Source organism: Platichthys flesus, chromosome 2 (assembly GCF_949316205.1).
Source record: "Platichthys flesus chromosome 2, fPlaFle2.1, whole genome shotgun sequence".
Taxonomy (NCBI): Eukaryota; Metazoa; Chordata; class Actinopteri; order Pleuronectiformes; family Pleuronectidae; genus Platichthys; species Platichthys flesus.
Genome location: NC_084946.1, coordinates 29272753 through 29283788, shown reverse-complemented (window position 1 = coordinate 29283788; position 11036 = coordinate 29272753). Strand labels below are relative to the sequence as shown.

The window sequence follows — 11036 nt, the reverse complement described above, 5'->3', positions numbered from 1 at the left end:
TTCATCAGGGGAATAATCTGTAATGGATACCAGTAAGTGGCTCTCACCTGGAAACCACACGTGTTCTCAGAATGAACGGCAGCTCCTTTGTGGTGACACGCCTCTTAGTAATTAGTGACCATGGAGTCTTCACAGCAGCGTTTAGACCTGGAGTCGGTCCAGCTCACACACACGCAGGTCCAATTATAAACCTGTGGCACGCCTTCACCACCAATAAGAGAAGTCCCAGTTGTTGTTGCCACCTACTGGAGGACGTTGGAACAACTGGATACAATAATTACATCTTTCAGAATGATTTCATAATAGTGACATCACATCTAATTTATTTCTTCATTACACAACAGGTTGTTTCAGGTAATTAATCTCAGTTATGAGGAATATGTGAAGAATTGTTTGTGGGATGTTTGTGTCATGTACACACACACACACACACACACACACACACACACACAGCGTCAATGCTTCCTGGTCACAAGCGTATAAAGGCTGGAGTCTGCAGTCAGAGTCAGTCAGCTCAGACAACAAGAGGAAGAAGAAGAAGAAGAAGAAGAAGAAGAAGAAGAAGAAGACGCTCACCCTGACACACACACGATGTGGACCTTGGTTGTGTTGTTCGTCCTTGCGACAGGTGAGACATTGACCTGTGTGTTGCAGAGCAGTTGTGTGTCATCATGAAGATGAAGACATTTATTATGAATCTGTTTGACTCCATCTTGTCTGCAGCTGGATGCTGGGCACAGATCTATGAGAACGAAGAAGGAGGCCTGCTGGCTCGTTTCTGTCCCGCCACCGAAGCTGTGTCTCACATCAAGAGGTGAGTGGACACAGGGACGTGGACATTCTGTGTAGGAACTCTAACTGTGATCTCGTGTCTGTGGCTGATCGTCCATCCACTCGGTTTGTCTCCCAGCACCTACGTGGGCAGCGATCGCATCTGGACCATTGAGTGCAAACCCTTCATCCCCCTGAACACAGACTGCTCCTGGTCCGGGTTCCTCAGCCTCAATGAGAAGGAACTCAACTTCAACTGCAAGGCCAATCAAGTGATCACCGGGGTCTACAGCTCCTACAGCCCGGAGCACATGGACAGAGCGTGGGTAGCTCCTTGAAATGATGGTTTTCAAACTTCACTTAGTCTCTCACTCCAGTCTGTTCCTGTGGACCTCTGGTTTGTTTGAGAACAGCGGTGAGTAGCTGTTTACTCTATCTGTTTTGGTTCTAGATGGAACTTCCGCTGCTGCTCTGCCGATGAACTGATCACATTCGAGTGCCGGGAAAGTCCGAAGGTCAACTACTACAACGAGGACTTCAACTGGCTCGTCCCCGGAGACAACTACCTGACCGGCGCCCGCACCTACAGAGACAGCCCCCAGGGGTCAGTGCAGTAGAGCTCGTGGCAGTTTACACGTGAAGTTACAAAGTCTCAGGATTTATTATTTATACCTGACGTCATGATTTCTTTGAATTGACAGAGATCATCGCTGGAGTTTCAACTTCTGCAGAGCCGTCGTACTAGGTGAATATCTTCATCACACTTTCTTTTTGTGAATTATAACTTGGGCCTGTGTGTTCGTTACTGTATTATAGAGTAATGTGATTTATGAATTGAGCCTGGACGTTTCTCCCTCAGACACCCAGGCAGTCAGTTCTCAGATCCTCGCTGCAAACAGTCCGATCGCAAACCTCCTGACTCAAGGAGACGTGGCGGTCCAGACCACGAGGAACGCTCGGGTCTGCAGCGACTGCCGATGGACCAAGTTGAGTGATCAGGTTCAAGTCCCGTTCATCATGAGTGATTCCTTCAGCAGCTCCAACAAGGCCACCATCCAAAACGCCATCAACGGCCTCCACACGAGCACCTGCGTCCGCTTCGTTCCTCTCAATGGACAAAGCGACTACGTCAACATCGTGAAGCAAGATGGATGTTGGTCCTATGTGGGACAGACCGGAGGAGCCCAGCAGGTGTCTCTGGGAGACGGCTGCCTCAGTGACGGCATCATTCAGCACGAGCTCCTCCACGTCCTCGGCTTCTGGCACGAGCAGAGCAGAACCGACAGGGACCTGTACATCCAGATCCACAAGGACAACATCCAGGATGACAGACTCCAGAACTTCGACAAGCTGGACACGTACAACCTGAACGTCCCCTACGACTACTCGTCCCTCATGCACTACGGCCCCACGGACTTCTCCAAGAACGGGCTGAACACCATCTCCGCCTTCTCACCCACAGCCAACATCGGCCAGAGGCTCGGCCTGTCCGAACACGACGTCCTGAAAGTCAACAAGCTCTACGGCTGCAGTGAGTACACCAATCATTTCTGTATGTCAGTTTAACATGTTCTCAACATGTTCTTAACATGTTCCTTACTGCTGAGTGTTGTTCAGTGTCACTCAGCCTGTGACTGCACCTGTCATTACAGCTGATTACCTCAACAAGAAAGGAGAGTGGGACAACGAGTTGGGAGAAACTCTGAGTCGCCAGTGTCCTCCTGGTCAAGCTGTGTCCAGCGTCACAAGGTGAGCAGCGCTAACACCAGACTCCTGAGATCAATAATCAGAGACTGTATTATTAATAAGTTCGTAGACCCTGGATCTGAAAGGTGAAGCCAATGTGGATGTAGCTGTGTTCTCCCTCTGACCAGCAGGGGGCGACTCCTCTGGTAGTTTCTAGAGAAAGTGACTTCTCACTTTCTAACGTCAGTAACATTCAGGAGTTTCTGTCTCAGTCTCTAGTTTCAAGTCTTCTTCAAACAGCTGATGATCATTTAGAGTCAAACAGACCGTCCAATGGGTGCAGGTGTCAGGTGTAGGTGGGCGTGTCCTTGAGCTCTCAGTAAGGCTCCACCCCGTGCTCCTCCTAATATGGTCCCTTCTGGTTTAAAAAAACAAAATGTCAAACTGAGGCTTCACTGTACAAAGTGAGGTGACTCAGATTGTGTGTGTTTGTCCTCTGCAGCTTCCACAACAACACCAGGGACGATCGCCTCTGGGGGATCACGTGCAAACCCTTCAAGGAGACCAAGGCCTGCTTCTGGTCCGATTTCGTGAACGATCTCAAGAAACCGATAAACTTCAAATGTGCAGACGACAAAGTGATTTCTGGAGTCTTCAGCTCGTTCAGCAGTTCCCAGTCAGACAGGAGGTGAGTCCCGGTTCCAGGTTCCTCTGTGTGTGTGTGCAGTGGAACCCGGCTCCATGTGGGAGGTGACTCTCTGTCTTTGTGCTGCAGGTGGAAGTTCCTGTGCTGCAGTGCACCTGACGTGACCCTGTTCAACTGCCAAGAGGAACCAGTGATCAACTACTGGGACGAATACTTCCGCTGGAAAGTGGCCAGCAACAACTACCTGACAGGAGTGACGAGCTCGTTTGACACTCAGACAAAGTACGACCATTAGGCTCCGCCTCCTGTCACTCACAGCCATTACTGTTGTTATCCTCCGGAGCCTGACTGGTTTGTTGGTTTCTCACCCACAGGGATCGGCGATGGAGCTTCTCTTACTGTCAGAGGAAAGATCAGTGACGCTGCTCCTCGAGCAGGACGCCACCTGCAGGTCCTTCTGAGAAGTGCACGACCACCAAGGACACTGACATATTTAGTCCAGCACAAGTTTGATCATCTTGATATCAGGAAGGACTTTGTCAAATTCTTTCTATTGTTTTGTCAGTTTTCTGTTGAAATGGAGATTCTTATCATCTTCCACCCGAGAGTTGCCCTGAGGTTTTCCTCTTCTCTCCCCTATTGGATCATGAACTTCATTCTTGCATCGTCTGGTTTTGCAGTGAACTTCTGATCCAGATCGGATCACAGGCTCGTTCCTCGTTCAGGGTCAGGGTTCTGATGCAAGAACCTGACCTGGTTGTGAGTGTTTATCTTTCAGCTGTGGGCTCATAATGAAATGTTCATATCTGATTCCTCTGTAGAAATTCATGTGCATATTGTACATTTTGTGTATTTTACTGTTATTTCTTGAAATAAAGTTAATAAATAACAACACCTGAGTTTTCTGCCTGATCTTTTGCTGAATAAACACATCTTACATTTCAGTATTTATTAAACATACAACCATGATGTCTGAGAATCCAAGACACAACAACCAGAACCAGCTTTGGATCCTGCACCAACAGGACGAGGGGGTGGACATCACATGGGCTGTTTATTAACATGGACGTAGACTCCGGGTCCACAAAGAGACGCCAAGGCTTCAGTGCCCGGAACCTGTGTTCTCTGTAGTGACCAGCAGAGGGCGACTCCACTGGTTAAAAGCTGTTCTCTTTAAAGATGCAGTGACTCCTACTGGTTTCACTGGGACTTTCTCTGACGTTGCTCCCATGAACAAACTCCTCACAGATCCATCTCTAGGTTTGACCTCATCCTGTTCACTCTCTCAGCATCGGGAGGATGTGCAGATCCAGATGTTCACAGCTGCTTGATCATTCTGTACTTTTGGTTTAGGATCAGTTATCTGCAGAACCGATGTGCCGCCTATCAGCCTCAGCGGCGCTCATTCAAATGTGTTGTGCAGATTAAATGTCATCATTCCCTCAGGCTGAGATCTCACAGCTCCAGATGACTCCAGGAGAGGATCCAGAGGCCGACAGCATCGAGGTGTCACAGGCTCCAGCCACATAGAGGACAATAGAGCAGCTCCCACAGGGAAGCAGCATTCCTGAGAGTCTGACTGTGGAGAATGAAGGGGGGGGGGGGAGAAAGAAATCGATCACAGAGGGGGGGTAATGAGGCTCGTCCAATCCAGAGGAGCCACAAGAAAACAGGGATACGCTGAACATGCTGAGAGAGAGAGAGGGGGGGGGGTGAGTGAGGATGAAGGAAAAGAGAAACAGATTGAGGCAGCAGGTGATGGTATTTATCTTTTTAAAGCAACACCCCTCTCTCTCTCTCTCCCCCGTCCTCCCCCTCCCTCTCTCTCTCATGGCCCTCAATGGGAACAGTGGTAGCGGTGGTCACACTGGTCTCCTCCCTCGGCTCATTTCACCTCCAGCAGAGCTCCACTCACCTGCTTGGTACAGGGGGATTTGGAGGAAGAGAGGGATGAGGAGGGTGGAACGCTAAAACAGAGAGGGAGTGGATGAGCGAGCTGAAAGAGGAGTGTGGAGGTTTGAGGTTTGAATCCCACGGTCCTCAGGCTGAACACGGGTCGTGACCTCAAACCTCAGCTGGACACCTCAGCACACGTCTCATTCTGGCAGCACTGAGCAGCTCATATGAATAAAACTCATCAAATGGAATTCAACTAAATAAATACAATGTTCAGAAATAGTTCAACATGGTAGAGTCCACATATGGAGGATATCTATGGGGTGTGTGTAAGTGTTCAATCAAACAGGTGAAGTGATCTGCTGCAGGTTCACGACCTCTGACCTGTTGGTTCAGTCACGACCTTGAAGAAGCTTCAAAGCTGATGAACATGTGGCGTCTCAGGGACGCACACAAGAACATCCCGTGCACGACAACACAACAAATAAGAACCTGATGAAGAGACAAGTGGACCACAGGAAGCTGTGATTGGCTCCAGCTCCTCCACAGATTAGAGACAATGGAAGTTTCATTGTTTCTCCTGAGTCCAGCTGCTCCTGGAGCTCTGTCTTTGTGGACCAGAGACACAAACCGGGTCGGTTCTGGAATCCTTCAAACCCTCTGAGGGGGACACAGAGTGAGGAAGAGGAGGAAGAGGAGGGAGTGATTAGATGAGAAGAGAGTGAGGCAGGAACAGAAGCATGTTAACAGAGTGGGAGGAGCTTCCCGCTGCCACTCGACACACAGACAACACTAAAGACACAGCGACAGGAGCTCGACCTCCACCCCGACCTTGGCTGTGGAATGTCCCCCCCCCTTTGTGTTCAGGGTCAGACGCCATGTTCCCCCATCCCATGAGTCTCTGTGAACTGAGCAGGTCTGGGTCAAAGGTCAGAACACAACTCCAACACAATGGCTGCTCCGCTGGTTAAGTGAAGCACCTCCGCTCACATGTGGCCCCCGGGGGCCGGCGAGGGGGGGTGAAGAGGAGGCTGTTTTACTGGTGTTTGTGTAGAGGCAGCGTTTTGTTTCTCCTCCGAGCTCCTGCCTCTTGTTCCTCTCTTTCTCTGCTCCTGTCTTTCTTCCACCTGCTGCTCTGTCTCGTGTCCTCGTCCGTCCGACCTGAGGGACGTGTCCACACCTTGAAGTCTCAGACTCGAGAAGTTCTCCCTTCTCTAACGTTACTGATTTCTGAGAGGACGGATATAAACGTGTGATCTCAATTCTTCTTCTACCGTTTCACTTGGAGCTCGGACTCGTGACTGGTCCTGTTCCAGTTTGAAAACACCAGTTTCACATGTAGTGGTTTGGATGGAGCCTTTAACTGTGGCTCATTTACTAACACGGCTGACACACTTTCACAGCTTCTATCATTTACGCTGGTTTATTATTAACTCACTGAACCCTTGAGATCAGGTTCCACAGATTTTAGAGACGTGAAGCATTTCCAGATTCTCCAGGAAATGACATCACAGGAAGTACAAGTATACCCTGGAGGTGCAGGTTGTGTTTCCTGTTGACAGTGACATGCTGTGCAGGCGTGTTGTTGTTTTGTTGTGTTGTTGTGTTGAGCTTGAGGAGAACCTCGTGCTTTAGGATTATCTTCAGTTGTTGTGGGGCTTGAGCTCGACTCCTGCTCGCTTGGCATCCGGAGCTGAAGAGGAATTATTCCTTTAATCATCGCTCTCTCTCCTGCGTTCATTCACTCTCTCTCTTTATCTCCCTCCTTCCACACCAGCCCTCCATCCCCCTCTTTCTTTCTCCGGTCATTACAGGATCCTCGGACAGTTTTATGACATTTATTCTGCTTCTCTCCCTCCCTCTCTCCTTCTCCTCTCTCATCCCTCTCTCTCTCTCTGTTAATTACCCTTGCAGGTTTATCTGTCGACACCCTTCAAACTTCTGGTTCCCTGTCATGAATCAAGTGCACCCCCCCACCCCTCCTCCTCCACCCATATCAGCCACCAATTAACCAACCGGCTCGCTCTAATTAACGTAGAGACGTGTGCAGAGCTCCATCTTTTCTACCACAGAGCCCCCCCCCCCCCCCCCCCCCCCCCCGCCTCCCGGTTGTGCGTCACCATCATTGCGTTGGTTCACAGATGAAGAAGCTGTCGGTGACGCGATGTTTGTTACAATCACAAAGACACAAACTAATCCTTCTTGTGTTTCCTCTCAGACAGACGTCTGGTTTTATTAATGAAGGACTGAATATTAATAAAACTGATCAATAACCATATTGATTGAGCTGCTGATGAGACGTGTCCCTGAGGGAAGTGAACAGGGTCCACCTACACACACACACACACACACACACACACTTCTGGTATGATTGATGTTTTTAATTCATTGCAATGATGCATTAAAGCAGAACTAAATACAAAATGAACTGATCTTTAACGTTGTTACTCTTCATTATTGTTTTTCAAAGTGGCTCATGACACAGTATCACACTGTTTCATTTCTAATGTATTCATTTCGCTCTAAAGGCTCATTCACGCTGCTCGGCGTGTAGTTGTCGTACACTTCCAGTAGGGGGCAGTGCAGAGTGTCTGAGCAGCATGGGGACAGGCAGAGGTTATAATGTTATTACCAGGTTATAAAATAAGCTTCTATTGTTCCTCTTGAGAACCCGCTGTGTCTGTGGTTTGTCTGTGAGCCCGTTAGACTCATGAACTTCCGACTTCGTGTCCTGCGGTCGCTTCCTTTGATCTATTGGCTATACTGCCCCCTCAGGATGTCTGGTGGTACTGGTCGGTTTAAAGTGTTTCAACCATATCTCGCAGCTGTCAATCATCACGTCTCAACCTGTTTTCATATCATCAAATAACTGATTCAAACCAAACTGATCATAAACTTGAACAAACATCAGAGAGAGAAGAATGATCCTTCAGTTTGGTCCACGTCCCGTCTGCTAACATGGAGGAGGAGGAGCTTATGACGTCTTTACTCAGAGTCAACATGTGACTAAATGAGTCGTGGTCGATAAAACAAAAAAATCACAATGAATCTGCAGTTTATTTATTTAACTGTGTAAAAGTTCGATGAAAGAAAAAATATGATTTACACACTCACAAGTAAATTCAACACTGAACGTTTCTATTTGACAGAAATGATGTTGTGTAATCGGGTGAACAAACAATTTAACATTGAACAAGATGCTAATGGTGGATTCAGTGAATTCAGCTACGACAGCATCTCTGTCCCTCACACTGACACACACTCACACACACTCACACACTGACACACACTCATACACTCACACACACCGACACACACTGACACACACTCACACACTGACACACACTCATACACTCACACACACCGACACACACTGACACACACTCACACACTGACACACACTCACACACTGACACACACTCACACACTGACACACACTCACACACTGACACACACTCACACACACTCACACACACTCACACACCGACACGCAACAAGGGTACCGACCAGGAAGCAATTGGTTGTGGGAGAAGATAGTTTTGTGTGATTATTTCCTCAGGACGTGGTCGACATGGAGAAGATGAGCGGTGGAACAGAAGCAATCAGTTTCCTCCTCAAGGTGTCGGACACACTTATTACTGCACCAGGACCATTTGAATCCATAATCCTCCTCCCACACATTATTTAATAATTTATCCCAATAACCACCTGAATATCATCCAACATCCAGCAGCTGGAGGAGGAGTGCAGAAATCCCTTCACTCCCTGTTCTGAGGTTTTGTGTTATTTGTTGTTAGCGAGGAGAGGAGCTGAGCGACTGGGGGGGGGGGGGGGGGGGGGGGGCTCGACTCCTGATTGGATAAAGTGAGAAGTGGAATGTGAAGGAGACACAAGGGCAGACGCTCTGGGAGCTTCCTGTCCCCCCCCCCCCCCCGGAGGCAGGAAGTGGAGCAGGTGTTCGCTCGGTGCTCCACTGTGTGTGGAGCTGAGCTTGTGACCGGATGGCTGCCGGTTGAAATCCCTGGGCAGAGCCGGGAAACCATCGATCGGAACGTGAAGTGAGACGCGCTGAGGGAAGTGAGTGTGTGTCTGCACGACTTTGACAACACAACACTTCAGACAACTCACCTTCAAACGTGAAGTGAGACAGGAGAACAGGTTCCAACTTAGTCACCCCCCCCCCCCTCCCACTGTATGATTACACAGGAATGATGGGAATGATGGGAGTAATGGGGGTGTGTGTGTGTGGGGGGGGAGCTGATCTGGATCGAACACGGAGAAAAACTCTCTCGTTAGCATGGAGTTACGTGAGAACCCTGATTTAACGAAGACAGAATCAAATCCTCCGTGGACCAGACCATAATGTTCTGGCCTCGTCCCAGTACTCGGTCTACGAGGGACACTGGGATCGTCTGTTCTCACCATCTTGTGATGTCGGCTTTAGTGGGTATAAAGACGACACCCAGTTAGAGAAGTGAATTCATCTGTGATCATATCAGTGTCAGGTTCTGGATTCACATTATGAACTCTGCAGATGTTCTTCATTCAGAGAAATTCATCTTTATTTATTCCCTCCAGGAAAACGAGTGTTTTTCAAAGAAGACGTTCTTCAGAAGGTTTTATTAAATCAAACCAGTTTCCAGGAGAAGCAGTTTCTCAGTTTCTCTTTAACAGACAAGGTGACTGGGACGATGAAGAACTCCCACTGAGGAAACTTCTTCAACCAACAAGTTCAGGTTCTTCTGTCAGCTTGAGTTAGTGAACTAGTTAGTGAACTCGTTAGTGAACTAGTTAGTGAACTAGTTAGTGAACTTGTTACTGGTTCTGCTGGTGCTGCTTCTGCTGCTGGTGACGGAGAACCAGGCTGAATTATTCCACAATAACAAGGGGACGGAGTCTTTGTTTGTCCGTCCCCTTGATTGGGGGGGGGGAGCTTTTCTTTCCTGTAACGCACTAGAGGACACACAAGGTCTCCCACAGTGACACTCTCTCTCCGAGGGGTCGTCCAACCTGCTCGAACGAGGAGCAGAGAGAGACTGAAAAACTTTAATTAATTGGATCAGATTAAAATTAATGAAGTAATTAAGAAGCTGCCTGCCCCAGTTCCTCAGTGTGTGTGTGTGTGTGGGGGGGGGGGGGGGGCAACAGGAGTCGCAGCAGTGCCACTGTGGAGCGAGAGCAAAGTGAAAGAGGGACTTTGACTGGGAGGCACTGGGAGGCACTGGGAGGCACTGGGAGGCACTGGTAACGAGCAGAGAGACTCTGAAGATAAACAGCAGCAGGAGATGGAACTGGTTTCTGCAGGACGCCGTCTTCATCTGTCTGAAACGTCTCTGGTGTGAAGAGCTGGATGCTTCTTCTCCACAGACTGACCCAGCGTGGCTCTGACTGGATCCAGGGTCAAAGGGCAAGGGCAGAGTCAAGAGGATTCCTGATCCAGACACATTCCTGATACAGTGGTCTCGTCCCTGAGTGATTATTGTTAATAAACTACAAGTTACTGGTTTCCCTGCTTCTCCAGTGCCTGGAAACAGGAAGTGAGTTAAAACAAGATGACGAGCTCGAACTCAACATCCACAGAGGACGAGGACACGCACAGAGTGTGACACGCTAATATGTGAATGAACAAAAACACGTGTGTAGAGTTATAAACACACACACACACACACACACACACACACACACACACACACACACACACACACACACACACACACACACAGACACACACACACACACTGAGGTAGGCACTTAGCTGTGAAACACTTCCCACTGTGATTATTAATTACATTCTCCTTCCCCTGCCACCTGCGCATGTGTGTGTGTGTGTCTGTGTGTGTGTGTGTGTGTGTGTGTGTGTGTGTGTGTGAGTGTGTGTGTGTGTGTGTGTGTGAAGCAGTAAAAACAGATTTTCTTCTCCCCTCCTCTCCTCCCTTCTCCTCCTCCATTACACTCCTCCTCACTTCTTCCCAGCATCCCTCTCTCTCTGCCTCCGTCCACACGTCAGTGAACAAGCATCAACAGACGGCTTCAACTA

General features: G+C 48.8%; 1 protein-coding gene across 1 annotated transcript; it reads left to right on the top strand.

Annotated features, from left to right (window-relative positions):
- Positions 1–591: 591 nt before the first annotated feature.
- On the top strand, positions 592–2524 carry LOC133972194 (hatching enzyme 1.2-like). Its single transcript, XM_062409496.1, has 7 exons — positions 592–628; positions 724–814; positions 911–1093; positions 1223–1375; positions 1473–1516; positions 1631–2302; positions 2424–2524. Exons 1-7 carry the CDS (start codon positions 592–594, stop codon positions 2522–2524), a joined length of 1281 nt encoding a protein of 426 aa, XP_062265480.1.
- Positions 2525–11036: the final 8512 nt, after the last annotated feature.

Excerpts from the sequence above, each read along its gene's own strand:
- LOC133972194 (XM_062409496.1), top strand. The coding sequence starts at position 592 with ATGTGGACCTTGGTTGTGTTGTTCGTCCTTGCGACAG. Across the intron at positions 629-723 it reads GTTGTTCGTCCTTGCGACAG|CTGGATGCTGGGCACAGATC; the intron begins GTGAGACATTGA and ends TCTTGTCTGCAG. Across the intron at positions 815-910 it reads GCTGTGTCTCACATCAAGAG|CACCTACGTGGGCAGCGATC; the intron begins GTGAGTGGACAC and ends TTTGTCTCCCAG.